The 27,624-nt window shown below is 42.0% G+C and overlaps 1 protein-coding gene across 1 annotated transcript; it reads right to left on the bottom strand.

The window, feature by feature from the left end:
• Window positions 1–3,337: 3,337 nt before the first annotated feature.
• Window positions 3,338–25,914, bottom strand: LOC137526015 (translocated actin-recruiting phosphoprotein-like). Its single transcript, XM_068247226.1, has 4 exons — window positions 25,725–25,914; window positions 17,799–18,023; window positions 12,809–13,000; window positions 3,338–4,309 (listed from the first exon to the last, which is right to left on the bottom strand). The coding sequence occupies exons 1-4, from the start codon at window positions 25,912–25,914 to the stop codon at window positions 3,474–3,476; spliced, it is 1,443 nt and encodes a 480-aa protein (XP_068103327.1). The 3' UTR covers window positions 3,338–3,473.
• Window positions 25,915–27,624: the final 1,710 nt, after the last annotated feature.

The raw sequence follows: 27,624 nt of genomic DNA, 5'->3' as shown, positions 1-27,624 counted from the left end.
GCATCATCATAAACATGGCATTGATCTGTCACTACCTTTCTTTTTTTAAACTTGCAGGTTTTTTTTGTATTATTTATTTTTTCTTATCAGTGCAGAAAAGAGTCTATTCATGATGTTGATTAAAATACATTTTCTGACTGTCCATTATACACCAAGATCACATTACTATTCATTCTGTATGTAATAATGAAGTAAAACACTTTACTTTTATCTTTAATATTTATTTAACAGTACCCAGACATTATTTTAAGTGACTTAGAATAAAAAGAGCTAAGATATAGGTCTTCACTAAAGGGGAAAGATAAATCTGTGGAACCCTAAAGTAGATTTGAAGCCACTGTTTAATGTCATCAGAAGAAATAACTTACGCGTTTTTTTTTCACACAAGACCTTTGATGGAGAAAAAGACCTTTAATGGAGAGGTTAGAACATTGCCTGTGTTAAAAAAATCACAAGTGACTGTGATGTAGAGATGTCGCGAACCTCCGATTTTCGGGTTCGCGAACCACGTTCGCGAACCTCCGCAAAAGGTTCGGTTCGCGAAAAAGTTCGCAAACTGCAATAGACTTCAATGGGGAGGCGAACTTTGAAAAATAGAAAAAATTCTAACACCTACAAAAATGATGGAAAAAGGCTCTAATACCTGGAGGTAGACATGATTGAGTGAAATACACATCAAATGTCCCAGGCTAACATCTAGGTTTCCCACAGACCCCTATTTTAGGGCACCCTCCTCCCCTTCTAGCTATTCCCTCCTCCCTCCTACCATGAGGGAGGAGGGTCTCATCTGCCAGAGAATTATATTATTTCAAAAGCCAGTTTACATACCATAGCTGAGAATTGAACCCAGGACTCATTGTGTGGTGGGCAAGTACCTTAACCACTGTACTACAACAGTACTAACTGAAGCTGGCCTACCATTTATGCGCAATCCAACAGAAACATTAGACAAGATAGCAGCGTTAGGAAGACTTGCCTAAGGTCTCCTCCTGAATAGGTACTGGCTTACTGAACAGACAGAGACGAGATTCGAACTCTGGTCTCCTGTGTCAGAGGCAGAGCCTTTCACCATTACACCATCCAGCCACTGCTTACAGATATGTAGCCAGACATAGCCTTGTATTTTGTGTTCAACAGTTGTCAAGAGAAAAATTAGACAAGATAGCAGTGTTAGGAAGACTTGCCTAAGGTCTCCTGCTGAATAGGTGCTGGCTTACTGAACAGACAGAGACGAGATTCGAACTCTGGTCTCCTGTGTCAGAGGCAGAGCCCTTCACCATTACACCATCCGGCCACTGCTTACAGACATGTAGCCAGACATGGCCTTGTATTTTGTGTTCAACAGTTGTCAAGAGAAAAATTAGACAAGATAGTAGTGTTAGGAAGACTTGCCTAAGGTCTCCTGCTGGCTTACGGAACAGACAGAGACGAGATTCGAACTCTGGTCTCCTGTGTCAGAGGCAGAGCCCTTCACCATTACATCATCCAGCCACTGCTTACAGATATTTAGCCAGGCATGGCCTTGTCTTTTGTGTTCAACAGTTGTCCAAAGAGAACCCCAGATAGCCAGGTAGATTCATCTCTCTCTCTTTCTCTCTCTCTCTCTCTCTAGTAGGGATGGTCACCGCTTTCCGCGGAATTGTATTGTTGAGCATAAATGGATTGAGCATAAATGGTACATGCTAGGCTGGCTTCAGCATGTAGTGTTGGTGAGAGAGAGAGAGAGAGAGAGAGATGACTCTACCTGGCTATCTGGGGTTCTCTTTGGACAACTGTTGAACACAAAAGAGAAGGCCATGTCTGGCTACATATCTGTAAGCAGTGGCTGCATGGTGTAATGGTTAAGGGCTCTGCCCTGACACAGGAGACCAGAGTTCGAATCTCAGCTCTGTCTGTTCAGTAAGCCAGCACCTATTCAGTAGGAGACCTTAGGCAAGTCTTCCTAACACTGCTACTGCCTATAGAGCATGCTCTAGTGGCTGCAGCTCTGGTGCTTTGAGTCCGCCAGGAGAAAAGTGTGATATAAATGTTATTTTTCTTGTCTACTTTTTCTCTTGTATTGAGCATAAATGGTAAATTTTAGGCCAGCTTCAGTTAGCACTGATGTGGTACAGTGGTTAGGGTGCTTGCCCGCCACACAGTTAGACCTGGGTTCAAATCCCAGCCAATGTGAGTTGGCTTTTATGCTGCAAATCCTTAAAGGGAACCTAAATGGAGAAGGAAATGGATTTTTCCTTTTAAAATAATACCAGTTGCCTGAATCGCCTGCTGATCCTGTGTCTCTAATACTTTTAGCCACAGCCCCTGAACAAGCATGCAGATCAGGTGCTCTGACTGAAGTCAGACTGGATTAGCTGCATGCTTGTTTCAGGGTGTGATTCAGCCACTATTGCAGTCACAAAGATCACTGGACTGCCAGGCAACTGGTATTGTTTACAGGAAACATCCATATCACTCTCAGTTAAGGTTCCCTCTAAGCAACCTAATGTTTCTATTGCATTGAGCATAAATGGTAAATTTTAGGCCAGCTTCACTTAGTACTGTTGTGGTACAGTCATTAGGGTGACTTGCCCACCACACAGTGAGATCTGGCTTTGATTCCCAGCCATGGTATGATATAAACTGTTTTTTGAAATAGTATAATTCCCTGGCAGATGAGACCCTCCTCCCTCCGGTAGGAGGGAGGTGGGAGGAGGGAGACCCACAAGAGGCTAATTAAAATCTCCCTAGCAGAGTGTGTAGCAGCTGTCTCATAGCTAATTAGTGTAGGCAGACAACTGAGTCAAATGGTATAAGGACCTTGCTTGGAGGAAGGAGGGGGGGCGGGCCTCCAGCCGTGAGAGCAGTGTGTTTGGCAATAATGTGTCTGTTGACAGTGCTGTGGAGGGTCAAAGTTTTGCTCAATAGAGCATTATGGGGCGAATTGAACTTCCGCAAAAGTTCGCCTGGTGCAGGCGAACGCGAACCCCCAAAGTTTGCCTGGAACCGTTCGCGACATCTCTACTGTGATGGTGCTGCCCCAGTATCTTCATAAGCCATGGTATGTACATCAACATTTTGGCATAGCAGGAAGCTGAAGATGCCTCAACATATTGTAGTAACTGCATAAACAAGTAAAACAGTGGAAAGTGCCCATACCACATGTAAAACAATCTAAACTTTATACACATCAAGTGAGGTGGTGACATGTGGAATAGCAGAGGTTGAATGATCAACATGTGTAAAAAACAAATAAAATAAATATGAAGGAATTGAAAAGGCCACCATATTAAAACACTTTTTTTTTCGTTTCAGAATACTCTTAGTCATTCTTCATGTGCTTTTTTGTTTTGGTCACTTTTATTTGAATACAACAGATTTCTTATTGTTCATCTGATTTTTGCTTTTGTTAGGTCTAGTGCCTTTTTCTGGGTTTTTGGGGCTTTCATTCTTAATTGTACAACAGGACTATCATTAGTGGGTGGTACATTTTATTAGTGGGTGGTGGGATCAGACTTTTTTTTATCATTGTGATTATCCTTGTGAATAAAGAATTTCTTGAGTTTTTCATTCATAGCGGGATTTTCAATTGCAGCCTGCAATTCCATATTTATAAGGTAAGAAATCTCCCTATGATTGTTCTGGATCTTTGGCATCTTCTTGTTGACATTTGAGGCAGGCTTTTCACGTTCATCTGTGATTTTTGAAGCCATTCCATGGACTTCTGTGTTTAGATTATCTGGGTTGCACTTTGTCTTGTATTCTTCATGCACTTTCCCAATATTGGTAGTTTTACTGCATGGCTGAGTCTCAGGAGGACTCTCACTAATAGAAGGTATACTGAAATCCTTAGAGATCTTTCCTGGATGGTGGTCACTGTTTTTGATAGGGATCTCAATGCCGAGTGTCATGTCCTGGCTCTCATAGCGGTATACTTTACTGTAGGTTTCTGAAGGTTGTAGGTTCTCAACATTCCTATTCATGGATTGTGTCTCTAGGTTCTCACAGATGTTTTGTGTGTCAGTATCGACATAAATGTTCTCAATATTCTCATTGATGGATTGTGCCTCTGTATTCTCCCAGGTGTTCTCTGTATCAGGAAGTGACTCTGAATTAGGACCCTCATCATTGTACAGAATGTCATCTTCCCATGAACTCCCATAGTTGTCTAAGGTTCTAAGATTCTCGTCACTAAAGTTCTTTTCCTTGCTGGCCATCATATCATGACTGTCCCATATTTCTGGACACTCGCTGGAGGGTATCTTATTGTAGCTCCACATTGGACTCTCACACCTGGCTTTGGTTTCTCCTTGCAATGTCTTCTCATTGTCTGTATAAAAACATAAAAACATTTATATTTTTGTTTTTCCTTTTTGTACATGTGTTTCTTATGAGGAGAAAACTGTAATAACACCCTATTTATTTATTTAAACAGAGCAAGCCTCAATATAAGCCTCAGGTGTCAAACAATATGGCCCACTTCCCCATTTTATATTGCCTACAAGAGCTTCAATTTTGCATGATTGCCTAATGTAAAGTCTATGCTAATTTAAGCAGGAAATTTTGATTTAGGATTATACCATTTATTGCTAAATTAATGCAAACGTTGCCCATAAACTACATCTCCCACAAGGCACTTCAATTCTGTGACCTGCAAAGTGACATCCTACCACTAGAGGGCAGTGTTTCCACTTCAGCATTTCACAGCTGGAATTTAAATGAATACAGAGTAGAAATATCAACAATCAATCCTAAAATGTCCAAGAAGAGAAAAGTTCAGGCTGAAGGAAGACAATTTAATGAAGTATGGGAAAGCTCATACATGTTTGAGCTTTGAGAAAATAAAACCAGTATGCATTTTGTGTTGTGAGCCACTGTTGTGAGCCTTGTTACATTACATTGTGGGAAATAACAGCTGTTTCATATCGCCATGCAACCAGTATCTCCCTCTGTGCATATGTATATCTATAAAAAAACAACCTTTTAGCTTATTGCATTGCACTGCTAGTAGAATATCAGCAATACTGCTGATATTCTACTAAGGCTCTTACTTCCTCCAACTCTGATCCTACAACTAGATACTCCTCCTAAATATAGTCCCTACTGTAAACCCTGTGCCTAAGGGCCCATTCACACTGCAATTAAAAAATGCTGCATTTTCCAAAACGCAAAAAAAACAAACAAAAAAAACTAAATCTATGTTATTAATAGGATGCGATACACTGTCAATCGGAAAATGGGAACACACTGCACATGGACTGGGCAGCAAATGCAGAAACCTCACCTTCTGCATTTTCCTGCAACCGTATTGTGATCATGCCACAAACTGGACTCTATGGAAGCCTATAGGTATGGGTGGTGTCTGTTCCCTCCAGGGTAAAATGCAAACTCACCTGGCCGGTAGATTTGGTTTCACCACTGCTGACAACCTCCATTCAGTCCAAAGCAGATCAGAGCCCATCATATGCATGCGAGCAGCCCAATGGATTGAAAAAAAAAAAAAAAAAAACAATCGGAATCCTGTTTTAACAGAGAAAATTCCCATTGGCTCACAGTGGACCAATTAGAGTCTCCCCTGTTGCTAGGTAGGATCCCTGTTGACATTTTACAATCCAACAAGCAGCCCTATGCTTTTTCCAGGCTCCAATCAACTTTGGGATGAGGGGCTGATGGCGGCTGATAGTAACCAACGGGTGGCAACCCATATGAAGTGGATGCAAAATGGAAGGTAAGTGAAGGACACAGTGAAAATGCGCTTACTGCTCTGCTTCGGCATCTGCTGTATTCGCATCACAGTGTGAATTAGGCCCAACACTACCTGTCCCTTCCTAATGTAAAATTAGGATTCAGCTATTGCTAGCACCATTGTAGCCACAATTCTTATTGCGGTCTATGGCAGCACCTAAATCCCCGGGTGCCGCACTGTGCCCAAATTACACACTCACACAGTGCATTGTAATATTCTGAGAGCTTTACAAACAAAATATAATATTCATATTAACATGCACTTACAAAAGTAGAAACACATGACATATTACTAATATATTTGTATTTATTACTAGCTGATGACCTGGTGTTGCTCAAGTAATTATTTGGCTGTTGGCCCCGCCCACTTTTTTCTAACCTTGACACACAGTCACTCAATGGCCGAGTTTGTGAGCTTTGGGGTCCTTTGCATCAATAATTTAAATTTTCCCATTAAAATGAAACAAATCTGATTTGCAGTTTGTAGCCCATCCCCCTATTGAGAATTTAAACCCCTATCATCCATTGACCGACTGTAGCAGGTTTGAGGCTATTTAAATACTCCCCTTGAAAATCAATAGATGAGTTTTGATTGGCTGTTTAATTCTCCACCCACTTTCCTGAATATGAATTCCAGTCAACCAGCGACTAACTGTGTCACTTTTGAGAATTCTGCGATTCACAGTGTAAGAATGGCTGCAGTTTACATTTTCCCATTTAAACTGAACATCTGAAATGTAATTGCCTGTTTTATGCTCTGCCCACTTTCCCTGAATGTGTAACCTTCGGCACCAAGTGACCGACTATGCCAAGTTTGGGAAATCTGGCTTTATTACTGAGAGAATGGCTTTTACATTTTTTTCCATTGACATGAACACACATTAACAGCCATGGAGCACAGATATATCCACGTTTTCCCAGTCAGGGCCAGTGCTTTCATAGGGGCGAACTGGACAACTGCCCAGGCCTCAGTGCTGGCTGAGGGGCTGCCTACCAATTGATAGTGCTCCTCCGAGGCCTCTGCAGAGTAGTAGCAAAAGCAGAGCGCACTCTCCACTCACCTGTCCAGCCGGTGTGCCGCTACTTCATGTTGTGTGCTTTGTATTTATTCTCATGGGCACTTCTTCTCTATGACCCCGTGGCATGTGCATACTCAGGTAGTGTGCCACCAGGTCACGGAGAAGTGGCGCTCACAAGAAGAAAGATGAAGGACACAGCCTGGAGGAGGAGCACGCCGGCTAGACAAGTGAGTGTGAATATTCTGCAGGGACACTGGGGGGAGCACTATCTATTGGCGGGTGACCTGGTGGCGGGTCCATCAGTTGGCACTGTGTCCCAGGAGGACAACAATAGAGATGTCGCGAACCTCCGATTTTCGGTCCGCGAACCTCCGCGAAAGGTTCGGTTCGCAAAAAGGTTGGCGAACCGCAATAGACTTCAATGGGGAGGCGAACTTTGAAAAATAGAAAAGATTCTACCGACTGGAAAAATGATAGAAAACATGTTTCAAGGGCTCTAATACCTGGAGGCAGACATGATTAAGTGAAATACACATCAAAAGTCCCAGGCAAAAATCTAGATTTCACATAAACCCCTATTTTAAGGTCAGTTTTCAATTACAGGCCACTCTCCTCCCTTCTGCTTATTCCTTCCTCCCTCCCTCCCTCCTTCCGGAGGGAGGAGGGTCTCATCTGCCAGAGAATTATAGTATTTCAAAAGCCAGTTTACATACCATGGCTGGGAATTGAACCCAGGTCTCACTGTGTGGTGGGAAAGTACCTTAACCGCTGTACCACAACAGTACTAACTGAAGCTAGCCTAGCATTTACCATTTATGCTCAATCCAAGAGAAAAATTAGACAAGACAAATAACATTTATATCACGCTTTTCTCCTGGCAGACTTAAAGCACCAGAGCTGCAGCCACTAGGGCATGCTCAATAGGTAGTAGCAGTGTTAGGAAGACTTGCCTAAGGTCTCCTACTGAATAGGTGCTGGCTTACTGAACAGACAGAGCCGAGATTCGAACCCTGGTCTCCTGTGTCAGAGGCAGAGCCCTTAACCATTACACCATCCAGACATTGCCTAAGGTTTTGAAGCCAGGCATGGCCTTTTACTTTTGTGTTCAACAGTTGTCAAGAGAAAAATTAGACAAGACAAATAACATTAATATTGCGCTTTTCTCCTGGCGGACTCAAAGCACCAGAACTGCAGCCACTAGGGCACGCTCTATAGGCAGTAGCAGTGTTATAGGGGCCATACATGGTACCATTTTTTTCATGCAATCTTACCATATCTATGTAATATAAGGGAACTGCCTAAATTATCCTTTCAGTATATTCACTTAATTTACCCTTATACTACATAGAAATGGTAAGATTGTATGAAAAAAATTGTGCCATGTATGGCCACCATTAGGAAGACTTGCCTAAGGTCTCCTACTGAATAGGTGCTAGCTTACTGAACAAACAGAGCCGAGATTCGAACCCTGGTCTCCTGTGTCAGAGGCAGAGGCCTTAACCATTACACCATCCAGACATTGCTTAAGGATTTGTAGCCATGTACCATTTATGCTCAAAAATACAAGAGAGAGAGAGAGAGAGAGAGATGAATCTACCTGGCTATCTGGGGTTCTCTTTGGACAACTGTTGAACACAAAAGGCAAGGCCATGCCTGGCTACAAATCCTTAAGCAGTGCCTGGATGGTGTAATGGTTAAGGGCAGGGCCGGCCCTAGACTTTTTGCCGCCTGAGGCAAATTTAGAAGAAAAAGCCCCCCCCCCCCCCCCAGTGGGGGGCCGCCAAGCCGGAGGGGTAGCGGGCAGGACGGGGGTATTGGGCCTAGCCCTCCCTTGCCTAGGTCCCCCGATCTGCGCTCCCCTCCAGCTGTACATAGGAAGCAGCCGATGCCCAATAGTAAGAGGCACGGGCGGGGAGGACTCACCTTTTCCACGTTCCAGCGTGCGCTCCACTGACGTCACTTCCTGCATCGCCGCCCACTGTATTGTAAGTGGACGGCGATGCAGGAAGTGATGTCAGTGGACCCCCCTCCCCACTGCTAGGCCCAATACCCCCGTCCTGCGCCCTACCCCTCCGGCTCGGCGGACGCCCCCCCCCCCCCGCACCCACGGATGGGCGGGTGCCGCCCCTAGAAGTTTGCTGCCTGAGGCAAACGTTTCACCCCGCCTCATGAGTGGGCCGGCCCTGGTTAAGGGCTCTGCCTCTGACACAGGAGACTAGGGTTCGAATCTCGGCTCTGTCTGTTCAGTAAGCCAGCACCTATTCAGTAGGAGACCTTAGGCAAGACTTCCTGCTACTGCCTATAGAGCGTGCCCTAGTGGCTGCAGCTCTGGTGCTTTGAGTCTGCCAGGAGAAAAGTGTGATATAAATGTTATTTGTCTTGTCTAATTTTTCTCTTGGATTGAGCATAAATGGTAAATGCTAGGCTAGCTTCAGTTATTAGTGTTGTGGTACAGCGGTTAAGGTACTTGCCCACCGCACAGTGAGTCCTGGGTTCAAATCCCAGCCAATGTGAGTTGGCTTTTATGCTACAAATCCTTAAAGGGAACCTAAACTGAGAAGGATATGGATTTTTCCTTTTAAAATAATACCAGTTGCCTGAATCGCCTGCTGATCCTGTGTCTCTAATTTGTTTAGCCACAGCCCCTGATCAAGCATGCATATCAGGTGCTCTGACTGAAGTCAGACTGGATTAGCTGCATGCTTGTTTCAGGGTGTGTTTCAGCCACTATTGCAGTCACAGAGATCAGCTGGACTGCCAGGCAACTGGTATTGTTTAACAGGAAACATCCATATCACTCTCAGTTAAGGTTCCCTTTAAGCAACCTAATGTTTCTATTGGATTGAGCATAAATGGTAAATGCTAGGCTAGCTTCAGTTAGTACTGTTGTGGTACAGCGGTTAAGGTACTTGCCCACCACACAGTGAGACCTGGGTTCAATTCCCAGCCATGGTATGTAAACTGGCTTTTGAAATACTATAATTCTCTGGCAGATGAGACCCTCCTCCCTCCGGTAGGAGGGAATAGGTGGAAGGGTAGGAGGTTGGAGGGAATAACATACAAGCGCCTAATTAAACTCTCCCTAGCAGAGTGTGTGTAGCAGCTGTACCTTAACTAATTAGTGTAGGCAGACGAGTGAGTAAAAAGACTGAAGGATCTTGCCTTTTATAAGGGGGGGTGGGGCTCCAGGCGTGAGTGCAGTCTGATTGGCAATAATGTGCCTGCTGACTGTGATGTAGAGGGTCAAAGTTCTGCTCCATAGAGCATTATGGGGCAAATCGAACTTCCGAGAAAGTTCGCCTTTGGTAGGCGAACACGAACCACCGAAGTTCGCCACGAACCATTCGCGACATCTCTAGACAACAACAAATTTGGAGGAAAGAGGAGAGAGAAAACATAAAGTCACCTAATGCAGCTAAGGGGGGGGGGGGGGGGTGCTGTTCAGAGGGGCCCCATAGAAGGTTTGTCCAAGGCTCTCTTGTTGCTAGAACTGGCCATGTGCCCAGTAGAGATACATTTAAGGATTTACTGATGTGTTATATTTATTTCTGACAATCAGGCCACAATTATGTAAATATTTTTCTTGCGTTTCCTCACAGGAGAAGTGTTTGCACCTGGTCATTGTGCCACCTTTTCAAACACTGGTATTGTTTAAAAGAAAATATATATGGCAATGACAACCCCCATATGCCTCTTAGTTCAGTTTCCCTTTACATTAAGTGTGATATTACTGTTATTACCTACTTTTAAGTATTTTATCACTTGTTGGGCGCTGAAAAGTAATTCTGTAGATGAAATTAAAAAGCTGACCCTTCATAGATAACATAGTAGCAAAAATAGTTTCTGTACCGTGTATTCTATACTGTGTACCAACACTTCTGTGAACCAGGACACAGCATGCAAGGTTTGAAAGTACTTATTCTTAAAGGACAACTGTAGAAAGGGGTATGTGGAGGCTGCCATATTGATTTTCTTTTAAGTTGCCTGGTTGTGCTGCTGATCGACTGCCTCTAAAAAATGTAGTCATAGCCCAAGAACAGGCATGCAGCAGATCAGGTGTTTCTGACATTATTGTCAGATCTGACAAGATTAGCTGCATGCTTGTTTCTGGTGTAATTCATACACCACTGCAGCCAAATAGATCAGCTTGGCTGCCATGCAACTACTATTGTTTATAAGGAAATACATATGGCAGCCTCCACATATCTCTTGCTACACTTGTCCTTTAAGAGTAAACTTCAAAACTATGAAAATGTTAGACATTAACAGAAGGTTTAAATTGTGGAATGGGATTTATGACACCTTATTCAACATGATTAGGATCTTCAGAAACCTACTGGATTTCATGTATACTTGCATGAATTCACTGGCTCCAGCCTGTTTATCACCTGACATCTAATTGCTAAACAGTAACTAGCACAAACTGTCATCTTATTTACCTGCCTCAGTGTTTTACTTCAGCTAACATCTGGAAATATGCCTGAAGAAAGGGACTAGATCCCAAAACGTTTGCATACTTTAGCTTTATCAGTTAGCCATTAAGGCTAGTTACACACCAGGACGTTGCGTTAAGGGGACGTTATAGGGCACATAACATGCTCCTAACGCAACGCCTGGTGCTCTCTGATGTGGACATCAGAGTGAGCCGCGTTGTGCAGCTCCCTCTGGCGTCCGTGATGCCGTGATGCATACTCTTGGACGCATGCGGCATCACGTGGTCCCGCCCGGCTAATCGCCGCACAGAGCGGCCGCTCCAGGAAGTAAACACTGCACGTCACTGAGTGCAGTGAATATTAATTAGCCATGTGCCTGGCCTCTCTCCGCTCCTCCCCAACATTATTGAGCATGTGCAAGCAGTCTAATGCGGCTCTGCCGCTTATAAAGTACTGCATGCAGTACGTTGTCATATGGCGCAGCGTTACTAAGTAACGCAACGTGGGCAGTGTGAACAGCCCCATTGACTTTGTATTGCTGTGCGTTGGGGAGCATTACAGGCTGCACTAACGTGCGCCTGTAACGTCCCTGTGTGGAAGCAGCCTAAAAGGTATTACATTTACAAAACGTTTTTTTCTACTTACATAAATAACATACAATTATAACAATATAAACATACATTTAAACTGGTATAAAACTACAAATTGAGTACGAATTACTTAATTTTAAAACAGCACAAAAAAAAAAAATGCACAGGTAACATAAAAAGATTGATATGTCACTGAAAAGCATGTTTATGCTTTACTAAAATTAATTGATAACATTACCTGTTTCAGGACACACTATCAGATTGTTTTGTATTTAATTGTCAGATTCTTATGTAATTAACTAATTGCTGAGCACACTACGTAGAGAAAGTTCTCTGCTTACCTTTTGGATACAGCACACATTGGGCTTGAGTCACAAAAGCGTGCTAAGCGTTAGCACACCAGTGAAAAGCCACTTAGCACGTGCTAACTGGCTCTTCACGCACTAATATGCACGTAAGAGTTTGCGCGCATAATGTTTTGCGCAAACTTTTGCATGCAATGCTTCGTGTGCTAAGTAGCGCGATAAGCAATGACTTCACGTGCTAAGGATACTTAGCACGCAAAGCGGCTGATTTTGCATGTGAACGAAACGTAATGGAGTAGCGCCGTTCGCGTGCACTACGTAACGCCTTACGTGCGCTAAAATAGCACGCGAACAGCAACAGCTTTGCAGTGCAAACTACTTAGCACCCTAGTTTACACGTGCAAAGCCTGAACACGTGATAACTCAGTTATGACTGGTTAGTGAATCGACCCCATTGTGTTCCATTATTTACACACTTTAGTATTAGCTGAATAGAATATTATAATTTTAGTAAGGCAATGACACTCTTATCAATTAGCTTATAAGGGAAGTAGAGGAATGATTGACACCTCTTCCAATAGCTTCTAAACCATTTTTTTTTCCTGTTAATTTTGTGCTGTGCTAAATGCTTTAGATCAGAGATGAAGTTTGAGTTTCATCCCACTTTTTAAAAAAATAAATAATAATAAATATTACAATTACGTTTTGTTTATTCTGTTGTTTGAAGCTCCACTTACCAGTTTCAGAATCACAGGAATGCTGAGTATTATGAGTCCCAGAGCCCGTGTAATCATCAAGAGTCACATAGGTGTTGTCAGGGTGGTCTTCATCATCTGATAGCTCTGGACTGTTGGGTAGGGTTGTAATATTCTTCAGCTTGGTTTCTCCTTCCTCCTCACTCGGAAATGTCTTACAACTGTCAGACATAACTGCCATACGAAGCAGAACAGCATTTATTTACTTTGTGCGTTTATATTTTATGAAAGAAAATCATAATTATACTTGTAACACCTTTCTGACTCCCTCCCTCCAGCAAATAAAAAAAAAATCCATAAATAAGTTACAGTGGGTTGCAAAAGTATTCAGCCCCCTTGAAGTTTTCCACATTTTGTCACATTACTGCCACAAACATGAATCAATTGTATTGGAATTCCACGTGAAAGACCAATACAAAGTGGTGAACATGTGAGAAGTGGAACGAAAATCATACATGATTCCAAACATTTTTTACAAATGAATAACTGCAAAGTGGGGTGTGCGTAATTATTCAGCCCCCTTTGGTCTGAGTGCAGTCAGTTGCACATAGACATTGCCTGATGAGTGCTAATGACTAAATAGAGTGCACCTGTGTGTAATCTAATGTCAGTACAAATACAGCTGCTCTGTGACGGCCTCAGAGGTTGTCTAAGAGAATATTGGGAGCAACAACACCATGAAGTCCAAAGAACACACCAGACAGGTCAGGGATAAAGTTATTGAGAAATTTAAAGCAGGCTTAGGCTACAAAAAGATTTCCAAAGCCTTGAACATCCCACGGAGCACTGTTCAAGCGATCATTCAGAAATGGAAGGAGTACGGCACAACTGTAAACCTACCAAGACAAGGCCGTCCACCTAAACTCACAGGCCGAACAAGGAGAGCGCTAATCAGAAATGCAGTCAAGAGGCCCATGGTGACTCTGGACGAGCTGCAGAGATCTACAGCTCAGGTGGGGGAATCTGTCCATAGGACAACTATTACAAACAAACAAACACAGAACATTTATATCGCGCTTTTCTCCTGGCGGACTCAAAGCGCCAGAGCTGCTCTATAGGTAGTAGCAGTGTTAGGGAGACTTGCCCAAGACCTCCTACTGAATATGTGCAGGCTTACTGAACAAGCAGAGCCGAGATTCGAACCCAGGTCTCCTGTGTCAGAGGCAGAGCCCTTAACCATTACACTATCCAGCTATTAGTCGTGCACTGCACAAAGTTGGCTCTTATGGAAGAGTGGCAAGAAGAACGCCATTGTTAACAGAAAACCATAAGAATTCACGTTAGAAGTTTGCCAAAAGCCATGTGGGGGATACAGCAAACATGTGGAAGAAGGTGCTCTGGTCGATGAGACCAAAATGGAACTTTTTGGCCAAAATGTAAAACGCTTTGTGTGGCAGAAAACTAACACTGCACATCACTCTGAACACACCATCCACTCTGTCAAGTATGGTGGTGGCAGCCTCATGCTCTGGGGGTGCTTCTCTTCAGCAGAGACAGGGAAGCTGGGCAGAGTTGATGGGAAGATGGATGGAGCCAAATACAGGGCGATCTTGGAAGAAAACCTCTTGGAGTCTGCAAAAGACTTGAGACTGGGGCAGAGGTTCACCTTCCAGAAGGACAACGACCCTAAACATAAAGCCAGGGCAACAATGGAATGGTTTAAAACAAAACATATCCATGTGTTAGAATAGCCCAGTCAAAGTCCAGATCTAAATCCAATCGAGAATCTGTGGCAAGATCTGAAAACTGCTGTTCACAAACGCTGTCCATCTCATCTGACTGAGCTGGAGCTGTTTTGCAAAGAAGAATGGGCAAGGATTTCAGTTTCTAGATGTGCAAAGCTGGTAGAGACATACCCAAAAAGACTGGCAGCTGTAATTGCAGCAAAAGGTGGTTCTACAAAGTATTGACTCAGGGGGCTGAATAATTATGCACACCCCACTTTGCAGTTATTAATTAGTAAAAAAATGTTTGGAATAATGTAAGATTTTTGTTCCACTTCTCACATGTACACCACTTTGTATTGGTCTTTCACGTGGAATTCCAATAAAATTGATTCATGTTTGTGGCAGTAATGTGACAAAATGTGGAAAACTTCAAGGGAGCTGAATACTTTTGCAAGCCACTGTAAGTTGTGTAAATTAAACCATAACACATAGTGAATAAGATTAGTGTTGTGCATTACGAGTAACTACAAGTAATCAAAATTTAAATTAAACAGCACCTCCCAGGCTCCCACGTCACCTTAGCCGTTTGCTCCAATTTTGTTCCATGTTGAACTCTATGTCACCCCCATGCCTCCTTCATCCGGTTTGAAATAGGAAGCATAGGAGTAATGTGGAACATGTTAACTCCCCTTTGCCGAGGGCAGCATTGTCTAATTTAAATTTTGATTATGAGCAGCTACATACTCATAGCTACTCATAATACACATCACTAAAAACAATATATATTTATGTATGTGTTGGAGAGATGGTCATAGAGATATAATCTTGTATTATATCCATTGCAGAGAAAAAATGTATGATAGACAGTGTGCTGGCTAGTAATAGATAGAAGATGATAGTAGAACTGCAAGGTCCAGCAATGACTGTGGCCTCACTGGCCTGGCCTGTATGTAGTGTGTCACCCACACAGACAGATATCCTATAGTACGTTCAATCACAAATACAGTTGCAAGCTAAGCACAGCTTATGATAGACAGTGTGCTGGCTTTTAATAGATAGTAGAGGACAGAGGCGGGACAAGGTCCTCCAGCACCCAAGGCTGAGACACCAAAGTGCGCCCCTCCATCCCTCCCACCCCAGCTGTCACTCACTGATTGCTGTTAGACTAAGAGGTGCCACAGGGCCCACAACCTCCCCAACACCTTAATATCTAGTTATCTGGCTTGCAGTCACTGCCATGTATCCCCTTTTTTTATTTCTTTCTGCTTCAAACACAATTAGGAATGACAGCTGAATGAATTGTGCGCCCCCACCTACACTGCGCCCTGAGGCTGGAGCCTCTCCAGCCTATGCCTCGGCCCGGCCCTGGTAGAGGATAGTAGATGTGCAAGGCCCAGCAATGACTGTGACCTGGCCTGTATGCTGTGTCTCACACACACACACACACACACACACACACACACACACACACACACACACACACACACACACACACACACACACACACACACACACACACACACAAACCACAATAGAACAATATGAGCCCTCAAAAGGGCTTTTGTTTTGGGGTGCTTTCAGTAATAAAGAACCACCTAGCTAACTGTCTCTGTCTCCGCAACAATCTCTCCCATTCACTCACTACAGCAGCAGCCAGAGAACATGGCCGGTGCTGCTGTGTTTTTATAGGGGGGCGGGGATCCGGAGGGGAGTGCAGCCTGATTGGCTGCCATGTCTCTGCTGACTGTAATGTAGGGGGTCAAAGTTTAGCCTAATAACAAGGTATTGGCGGCGGATCGAACGCGTTCCGCCGCGGACGCAAACAGCTGATATCCGTCGGGAACTGTCCGCCAGCAAACCATTTGGTCCATCTCTATTTGAGAAGACAAAACCAGTATGAATTTTGTGTTATGAGCCACTGTTGGTAGTAAAGGAGTAAAATGCATAGAATCATTTTGACACCAAATATATGGTAAATATACCATTAAAAAAAATAAACATTAAAAAAAATATAAAATAAAAGGGAATCAGTAGCTGATACCACCTTTATCACCAGAAATCTTTACCTTTTCTCAAATAGATCATCAGGGGGGTATGTGTGGCTGGTATTGTGGTGAAACCCCTCCCACAGTGTGATGTCAGCACCTAGGTCCTGGCAGTTTGCTGTCAGCATGCCTTGTTACATTGCATTGTGGGAAATAACGACTGTTTCAAATTGCCAAGCAACCAGTATCTCCCTCTGTGCATATGTATAGCTATAAAAAATAACAACCTTTTAGCTTATTACATTGTTGTGGGAGGAAAGGGGTTTACACTGCTAGTAGAATACCAGCAACTAGCCGACCCGCAGCGTAGCATACACCGCATGAGGGGGTAGAGGGCAGGAAGGGGGTACTGTCCCTTCCTAATGTAAAATTAGGATTCAGCTATTGCTACTTGCTAGCGCCATTGTAGCCACAATTCTTATTGCGCTCTATGGCAGCACCTAAATTCCCAGGTGCCGCACTGCACCCAAATTACACACTCACACAGTGCATTGTAATATTCTTGAAGGTTTACAAACAAAATATAACATTCATATTAACATGCACTTACAAAAGTAGGAACACATGACATATTACTAATATATTTGTATTTATTACAAGCTGATGACCTGGTGTTGCCCAGGTAATTATTATTGTTGGCACCGCCCACTTTTTCTAACCTTGACACACAGTCACTCAATGGCCGAGTTTGTGAGCCTTGGGGTCCTTTGCATCAATAATTTAAATGTCCCCATTGAAATGAAACAAATCGGATTTTCAGTTTGTGGCTCTCCCTCCTTTTGTGAATTTGAACCCCCGTCACCCATTGACCAACTGTAGCAGGTTTGAGACCTCTGTCATTAACAGTGTGAAAATGAAAGCAATTTAAATATTCCCCTTGAAAATCAATAGATGAGTTTTGATTGGCTGTTTAATGCTCTACCCACTTTCCTGAATATTAATTCCAGTCAACCAGTGACCAACTGTGTTAAGTTTGAGAACTCTGCAATTCACAGTGTAAGAATGGCTGCAGTTTACATTTTCCCATTTAAACTGAACATCTGAAATGTAATTGCCTGTTTCGTGCTCTGCCCACTTTCCCGAATGTGTAACCTTGGGCACCAAGTGACCGACTGTGCCAAGTTTGTGAAATCTGGCTTTATTACTGAGAGAATGGCAGCCTTTTACATTTTTCTCCATTGACATGAACACACACAGACACAGACACACACACACACATGTCCAATTTTATGTATGTAGATTTTGTAAATCTACACTTACCCGTTTTCAAATGATAGAAATCCTGCATATCATGAGTCCCGGAGCCAATCCAGTCATCAGGCCTCTCATATATGTTCTCAGGGGGATCTTCATTGTCTGATGGCTCTGGGCAGTCACTGCTGAAGGGTAACTTGTCCGACCTCCATGTCATTGGGCTCTCACACCTGGGCAGGGCTTCTCCTTTCTCCTCACTGTGCCATGTCCTATAAGTGTCTTTCATAACCACTGTGTGAAAAAGAAAACCATTTTTTTGTTCATTTTTATACATTTTATATCTTACGATGTGGGAAAATGAACTAATTGTAATTCTATTTTATTTAAATAAATCATTAACAGCCATGGAGCACAGATATATCCATGTTTTCCCAGTAAGGGCCAGTGGTTCCATAGGGGCGAACTGGACAATTGCCCAGGCCTCAGTGCTGGCTGAGGGGCCACCTACCAATAGATAGTGCTCCACTGAGGCCCCTGCAGAGTATTAGCAGAAGCAGAGCGCACTTTCTACTTACCTGTCTACTTCAGGTTGTGTGCTTTGTATTTATTCTCATGGGCACTTCTTCTCTATGACGCTGTGGCATGTGCATACTCAGGTAGTGCGCCGCCAGGTCACGGAGAAGTGGTGCCCACAAGAAGAAAGATGAAAGACACAGCCTGGAGGAGGAGCACTCCGGCTAGACAAGTGAGTGTGAATATTCTGCAGGGACCCTGGGGGGAGCACTATCTATTGGCGGGGGACCTGGTGACGGGCCCATCAGCTGGCACTGGGGCCCAGGGGGAAAGACAAAAACAAATTTGGAGGAAGGAGGAGAAAGAAAAAATGAAGCCACCTAATGCAGCTAAGGGGGGGGGGGGGGGGGGGGCTTATGCTGCATTCAGGGGTGGGGCGGGAGGTGCTGATCAGAGGGGCCCCATACAATTTTTGCCCAAGGCTCTCTTGTTGCTAGAACTGGCCATGTGCCCAGTAGAGATACATTTAAGGATTTGCTGATGTGTTATATTTATTTCTGACAATCAGGCCACAATTATGTAAATATTTTTCTTGAGTTTCCTCACAGGAGAAGTGTTTGCACTCAGTCATTGCGTCACCTTTTCAAACACTGGTATTGTTTAAAAGAAAATATATATGGCAATGACAACCTTCATATGCCTCATAGTTCAGGTTCCTTTACATTAAGTTTAATATTACTGCTATTACCTACTTTTAAGTATATTATCACTTGTTGGGTGTTGAAAAGTAATTCTGTAGATGAAATGAAAAAGCTGACCCTTCATAAATAACATAGTAGCAAAAAAGTTTCTGTACCATGTATTCTATACTGTATACCAAGTACCAACACTTCTGTGAACCAGGACACAACATGGAAGTTGTAAAAGTACTTATTCTTAAAGGACAACTGTAGAAAGGGGTATGTGGAGGCTGCCATATTAATTTTCTTTTAAGCAATACTAGTTGCCTGGCTGTCCTGCTGATTGACTGCCTCTAAAATTTTTTGTCATAGACCAAGAACAGGCATGCAGCAGATCAGGTGTTTCTGACATTATTGTCAGATCTGACAAGATTAGCTGCATGCTTGTTTCTGGTGTAATTCATACACCACTGCAGTCAAATAGATCAGCATGGCTGCCATGCAATTAGTATTGTTTAAAAGGAAATAAATATGGCAGCCTCCACATATCTCTCGCTACACTTGTCCTTTAAGGGTACACTTCAAAATTATGAAAGTGTTAGACATTAACAGAAGATTTGAATTGTGGAATGGGATTCATGACACCTGGGATTTATGACATGATTATGATTTTCAGAAACCTGCTGGATTTCATGTATACTTGCATGGACTCACTGGCTCCAGCCTGCTGGTCACCTGACATCTAACTGCTAAACAATAACCAGCACAAACTGTTATCTACTTACTATTTAACTGCATCAGTGTTTTACTTCAGCTAACATCTGGAAATATGCCTGAAGAAGATCCCAAAAAGTTTGCATAATTTAACTTCATCAGTTAGCCATGAAGAGGTATTACATTTACAAAACTGTGTTTGTTTTTCCTACATAAATAACATATAATTATAACAATATAAACATACATTTAAACTGGTATATTTAAAATGGTATTTAAAATGGTATAAAATTACTTAATTTGAACTGATAAGGTTACCTGTTTCAGTACACATTTTCAGATTGTTTTGTATTTAATTGTCAGATTCTCATGTAATTAACTAATTGCTGAGCAGACAAAGTAGAGAAAGTTCTCTGCTTACCTTTTGGATACAGCACACATTGGGCTTGAGTCACAAAAGCGTGCTAAGCGTTAGCACGCCAGTGAAAAGCCACTTAGCACATGCTAACTGGCTCTTCACGCACTAATATGTGCGCAAGAGTTTGTGTGCGCAAAATCAGCCGCTTTGCGTGCAAAGTAACGTGATAAGCATACTTTGCACGCAATATGGCTGATTTGCATGCGAACTGAACGTTTCGTGCAGCACTGTTTCATTGTTTACACATTTTAGTATTAGCTGAATAGAATCTTATAATTTTAGTAAGGCAATGACACTCTTATCAATTAGCGTATAAGAGAAGTAAAGGAGTGACTGATAACTCTTCCAAACCATTTATTTTTTTCCTATAAATTTTTTTGTGCTGTGCTAAATTCTTCAGTGTTCCCCAACCCTGTCCTCAAGGCCCACCAACAGTGCATGCTTTGTAGAAATCCACAGAGGTAGTTAACCACTTAAGGACCGCAGTCTTTTCACCCCTTAAAGAGAACCTGTACTGAGTAAAAATATTTAAAATAAACACATGAGGTAACTTCAAATGAAAATTACAGAGTTACCTTGCCATCAGTTCCTCTCAGAAGCTCACCATTTTCTTCTGACAATAATCCCTTCCAGTTCTGACAATATTTTGTCAGATCTGAAATATATCAGTTGCTGTCAGTAAAATATCAGTTGCTGTCAGTTATAGCTGAGAGGAAAACAGATGTACCAGGTAATGTCCATGTTTCCCTATGGCTCAAGTGGGCGATGTTACAGTTTAACTGTGTGCTAACCAGAAAGCTGTTATGGGTAATAGCCATTTTCAAAATGGAGGCCAGAAAATTTGCTTGATCACAGTGAACAAACAGGATGCGGGACAGGAGAAAGACACTGAGGAGTAGACTACATGGGAGGCAAGTATGACTTGTGTATGCTTATTTTGACTTTTAATCTTCACTTCAGGTTTTCTTTAAGGACCAGAGCCTTTTTTCCATTCAGACCACTGCAGCTTTATTGGTTTATTGCTCAGTCATACAAGCTACCATCTAAATGAATTTTACCTCCTTTTCTTGTCACTAATACAGATTTCTTTTGGTGCTATTTGATTGCTGCTGCGTTTTTTACTTTTTATTATATTCATCAAAAAAGACATGAATTTTGGCAAAAAAATGATTTTTTTAACTTTCTGTGCTGACATTTTTCAAATAAAGTAAAATTTCTGTATACATGCAGCGCGAAAAATGTGGACAAACATGTTTTTGATTAAAAAAAAACCCATTCAGTGTATATTTATTGGTTTGGGTAAAAGTTATAGCGTTTACAAACTATGGTGCAAAAATTGAATTTTCCCATTTTGAAGCATCTCTCTCATTTCTGAGCACCTGTCAGGTTTCATGAGGTGCTAGAATTCCAGGATAGTATAAATACCCCCCAAATGACCCCATTTTGGAAAGAAGACACCCCAAAGTATTCACTAAGAGGCATGGTGAGTTCATAGAAGATTTTATCTTTTGTCACAAGTTAGCGGAAAATGACACTTTGTGACAAAAAATAAAAATAAAAAAAAGTTTCCATTTCTGCTAACTGGTGACAAAAAAAAATGAAATCTGCCACGGACTCACCATGCCCCTCTCTGAATACCTTGAAGTGTCTAGTTTCCAAAATGGGGTCATTTGTGGGGTGTGTTTACTGTCCTGGCATTTTGGGGGGTGCTAAATTGTAAGCACCCCTGTAAAGCCTAAAGGTGCTCATAGGACTTTGGGCCCCTTAGCGCACCTAGGCTGCAAAAGAAATGTCACACATGTGGTATCGCCTTACTCAGGAGAAATAGTATAATGTGTTTTAGGGTGTATTTTTACACATACCCATGATGGGTGGGAGAAATATATCTGTAAATGAGATTTCTTTTGATTTTTTTACACACAATTGTCCATTTACAGAGATATTTCTCTCACCCAGCATGGGTATGTGTAAAAATACACCCCAAAACACATTATACTACTTCTCCTGAGTACGGCGATACCACATGTGTGACACTTTTTTGCACCCTAACTGCGCTAAGGGGCCCAAAGTCCTATGAGTACCTTTAGGATTTCGCAGGTCATTTAGAGGCATTTATTTTCTAGACTACTCCTCACGGTTTAGGGCCCCTAAAATGCCAGGACAGTATAGGAACCCTACAAGTGACCACATTTTAGAAAGAAGACACCCCAAGGTATTCCGTTAGTAGTATGGTGAGTTCATAGAAGATTTCATTTTTTTTTCACAAGTTAGCGGAAAATGATTTTTATTGTTTTTTTCACAAAGTGTCATTTTCCACTAACTTGTGACAAAAAATAAAATCTTCTATGAATTCCCCATATACCTAATTGAATACCTTGGGGTGTCTTCTTTCTAAAATGGGGTCACTTGTGGGGTTCCTATAATGCCCTGGCATTTTAGGGGCCCTAAACCGCGAGGAGTAGTCTAGAAACCAAATGCCTCAAAATGACCTGTGAAATTCTAAAGGTACTCATAGGACGTTGGGCCTCTTAGCGCACCTAGGTTGCAAAAAAGTGTCACACATGTGGTATCGCCGTACTCAGGAGAAGTAGTATAATGTGTTTTGGGGTGTATTTTTACACATACCCATGCTGGGTGGGAGAAATATCTCTGTAAATTAAAATGTTTTGATTTTTTTACACACAATTGTCCCTTTACAGAGATATTTCTCCCACCCAGCATGGGTATGTGTAAAAATACACCCCAAAACACATTATACTACTTCTCCTGAGTACGGTGATATCACATGTGTGACACTTTTTTGCAGCCTAGGTGCGCTAAGGGGCCCAACGTCCTATTCACAGGTCATTTTGAGGCATTTGGTTTCTAGACTACTCCTCACGGTTTAGGGCCCCTAAAATGCCAGGGCAGTACAGGAACCCCACAAGTGACCCCATTTTAGAAAGAAGACACCCCAAGGTATTCCGTTAGGTGTATGGTGAGTTCATAGAAGATTTTATTTTTTGTCACAAGTTAGTGGAAAATGACACTTTGTGAAAAAAAAACAATACAAATCAATTTCCGCTAACTTTTGACAAAAAATAAAATCTTCTATGAACTCGTCATACACCTAACGAAATACCTTGGGGTGCCTTCTTTCTAAAATGGGGTCACTTGTGGGGTTCCTATACTGCCCTGGCATTTTACGGGCCCAAAACCACGAGGAGTAGTCTGGAAACCTAATGCCTCAAAATGACTGTTCAGGGGTATAAGCATCTGCAAATTTTGATGACAGGTGGTCTATGAGGGGCCGAATTTTGTGGAACCGGTCATAAGCAGGGTGGCTTCTTAGATGACAGGTTGTATTGGCACTGAAGTGCAGGAATGTTCTCAAATCGTGACCTGGACATGGCAATTAAGTCGTACCAGCAGTAATCAGAAAAAAAAATTCTGTCACTGCGGTGGGGCGGGTGAGGGTTTGGCCGGGTGATCAGAAGCCCGCAGGGGGCATATTAGGGCCTGATCTGATGGGTAGCAGTGACAGGGGGTGACGGGGTGGTTGATAGGTGATCAGTAGGTGATTACAGAGGAGAATATATGCAAGCATTGCACTGGCGAGTTGATCAGAGGGGGTCTGGGGGGCTAATTGAGGGTGTGGGCGGGTGATTGGGTGCCCGCAAGGGGCAGATTAGTGTCTGATCTGATGGGTAGCAGTGACAGTTGGTGACGGGGTGATTGATGGGTGATCAGTGGATGATTAGGGGGGAGAACAGATGTAAACAATGCACTTTCGGAGGTGATCTGAGGGTGGGTCTGCACACAATCTGAGGGTGTGGGTGGGTGATCAGGTGCCCACAAAAGGCAGGTTAGGGTCTGATCTGATGGGTGGCAGTGACAGGTGGTGACAGGGGGTGATTGATGGGTGATTGACAGGTGATCAGTGGGTGATTATAGGGAAGAATAGATGTATACAGTACACAGGGGGGAGGGTCTAGGGAGGATCTGAGGGTGTGGGGGGGGGTGTTCAGGAGCCTCCAGGGGGCAGTTTAGGACCTAATCTAAAAAATAGCGTTGAGATAGTGACAGGGAGTGATTAATGGGTGATTAGGGGGGTGATTGGGTGCAAACAGGTGTCTGAGGGGTGGGCAGGGGGGGTCTGATGGGTGCAGTGGGCGATCAGGGGGCAGGATCAGTGTGCTTGGGTACTTACTAGGAGGGCTGCAACCTGCCCTGGTGGTCCCTCAATCACTGGGACCACCAGGGCAGGAGGCAGCCTGTATAATACGCTTTGTATACATTACAAAGCGTATTATCCGCTTTACATGCGGCAGATCGGGGGTTAACAACCCGCCGCCGCTGCTAATTGGCTGGAGGGTTGACGTCGCGGGCGGGCACATCCAGCGTGCGATCCCCGGCCAGCTAGTCCGCAACGAGCCGCCGCCGATCGCCGTATTGCGGTCGTTGCGGGCTCCACTTTGCCGCCGCCCCTAGGTAGGGGTGGTCAGCAAGTGGTTAAAATCACAATCCAGTAAAATATATATAGATCTATATATATATATATATATATATATATATATATATATATATATATATATATATATATATATATATATATATATATATATATATATAGATCTATATATATATTGATCTATATATATATATATATAGATCTATATATATATATATATATATATATATATATATATATATATATATATATATATATATATATATATATATAGATCTATATATATATGTAGATCTATATATATATAGATCTATATATATATATATATATATATATATATATATATATATATATATATATATATATAGATCTATATATATATAAATCTATATATATATAGATCTATATATAGATCTATCTATATATATAGATCTATATATATATATAGATCTATATATATATAGATCTTTATATAGATCTATATATATATAGATCTATATATATATAGATCTATATATATATATATAGATCTATATATATATAGATCTATATATATATAGATCTATATATAGATATAGATCTATATATATATATATATCTATATATAGGTGGTTGGGGGGAGATCTGGATATATAAAATTTTTTATTTACACTAAAATCGCACAGCCTGTCACGGCTGCAGGCTGTGCGTCTCTCCCTGTCACATAAGATCCACAGTGACAGGGAGAGGGAGGCGGAGAGGGAGGCGGAACGGCAACTATGTTGCCTTTCGGAGGGTGATCGCTGTGATTGGCTCACAGCGATCACACGGCAGGGAGCCAATCAGTGACGGCTCCTGCCGATACCCGGAAGCCTTAGCTGTCATAAGACAGCTAAGTGCAGCCGGTTCGGTGCGCGCGATCGCGGCGGGGAGCGGCGGCGCCGGTGATAGAGATCTACGCCCTGCCAGCCAGGAGCCCATCAAAACAGGGCGTAGATCTCTATCACTGCGGTCCGCAAATGGTTAATCAGCTCTGCGGAGACACTAATTACCCCACCTGTAATTGTGTGTGGTTTCCTGCAAAACATGTACTGTTGGTGGGTCTTGAGGATAGGGTTGGGGAACTCTGCTTTAGATCATAGATGCAGATTGAGTTTCATCCCACTTTAAAAAAAAAATAGTAACATTAAATATTACAATTACATTTTGTTTATTCTGTTCTTTGAAGCTCCACTTACCAGTTTCAGAATCACAGGAATTCTGAGTATTATGAGTCCCAGAGCCCGTGTAATCATCAAGAGTCACATAGATGTTCTCACGGTGGTCTTCATCATCTGATAGCTCTGGATAGTTGGGTAGGGTTGTAATATTCTTCAGCTTGGTTTCTCTTTCCTTCTCACTCTGACATGTCTTACAACTGTCAGACATAACTGCCATATGAAGCAGAACAGCATTTATTTACTTTGTGCATTTATATTTTATGAAAGAAAATCATAATTATATTTGTAACACCTTTCTGACTCCCTCCCTCCAGCAAATAAAAAAAGTTCCCATAAATAAGTTAAGTTATGTAAATTAAATCATAACACACGGTAAAAAGGATTAGTGATGTGCATTACGAGTAGCTACGAGTAATCCAAATTTAAATTAGACAGCACTGCCCCATCACCTTGGCCAATTTGCTGCACTTTTGTTCCATGTTGAATTATATGTCCCCCCTATGCTTCCTTCATCCGGTTTGAAATAGGAAGCATAGGAATGATGTGGAACATGTTACCCCCCTTTGCCGCGGGCAGCATTGTCTATTTTACACTATGATTATGAGCAGCTACGTACTCATAGCTACTCGTAATACACATCACTGAAAACAATATATCCCTGTATGTGTTAGAGAGATGGTCATAAAGATATAATCTTGTATTATATCCATTGCAGAGAAAAAATTATTGGTTGAGTTAACATTTTTCTTACAGAAGATATTTTCTGCCTCCAACAAGCAAACAAATACTCAACGTAATTTAAGTTTAACTGTATTGTTATCAGCTATTTTTAATTAGAGGGTGTTGCTGAAAAGTTATTTTTGGGATTAGATGACAACAAATGAAGTTAAATCAAATTAATTATAGCCTTCGTAAGTTGTTCTTTTTTAGTTGCTTTTACCTTTGACCCATTTAAAGGGACTCCGAGCAGTGCAGAAACTATGGAAAGATGGATATCATTTTAAAGCTCTCTTTCTCCTCTTTCCAATGATATATAAACCGCCGCCCTACTCCTTTTAGTTTTCTTTATTTTTGCGATTGAAATTGCCGCAGCCGCAATTTCAATCGCGAAAATAAAGAAAACTAAAAGGCGTAGAGCGACGGTTTAGGTGTCGCCAGAAAGAAGAGAAAGAGAGCTTTAAAATGATATCCATCTTTCCATAGTTACATTGTATTACACAGGGCGACTTTTTCTGCTGAATAGAGCTGCTGACACTGGGGAAAGTGTCGCCCTGTGTAATACAAGTAACTATGGAAAGATGGATATCATTTTAAAGCTCTCTTTCTCCTCTTTCTGGCGACACCTAAATCGTCACTCTACGCCTTTTAGTTTTCTTTATTTTCGCGATTGAAATCGCGGCCACTGCAATTTCAATCGCGAAAATATCGAAAACTAAAAGGCGTAGGGTGGCGGTTTATATATCATTGGAAAGAGGAGAAAGAGAGCTTTAAAATGATATGCATCTTTCCATAGTTTCTGCACTGCTCGGAGTCCCTTTAAAGTCTTATTTGGTATAAATATTTGTATTGTCTTATGACAGACATACATAAAAGAATGCATACATAAAATAATGCATATTGCTGTGTTAGCATAACAGATTGTAGAGTTTGATTGGGCAAGCCCTCCTCTGTGTCATTGTTTCATACATTACGCAGGTTTCTGCTCTGCTTTTTTTTTTTTTATACAGTGCCTGGATCATTTTGATGGTTTAAAAATGAATAATATAATAATATGATTAACATACATCTTCAAAAGTTAGGAATGTGTGGGAAATTAAGAATACACTTGTATTTATTCTATTCTCTTAAGCTTTACCTACCAGGTTTATTTATTTATTTATGTATTTATATAGCGCCGACACATTACGCAGTGCTGTAC

The sequence above is a fragment of the Hyperolius riggenbachi genome, chromosome 7 (assembly GCF_040937935.1).
Source record: "Hyperolius riggenbachi isolate aHypRig1 chromosome 7, aHypRig1.pri, whole genome shotgun sequence".
In the NCBI taxonomy this organism is placed as follows: Eukaryota; Metazoa; Chordata; class Amphibia; order Anura; family Hyperoliidae; genus Hyperolius; species Hyperolius riggenbachi.
This window is presented reverse-complemented; position numbering and strand designations above follow the sequence as displayed.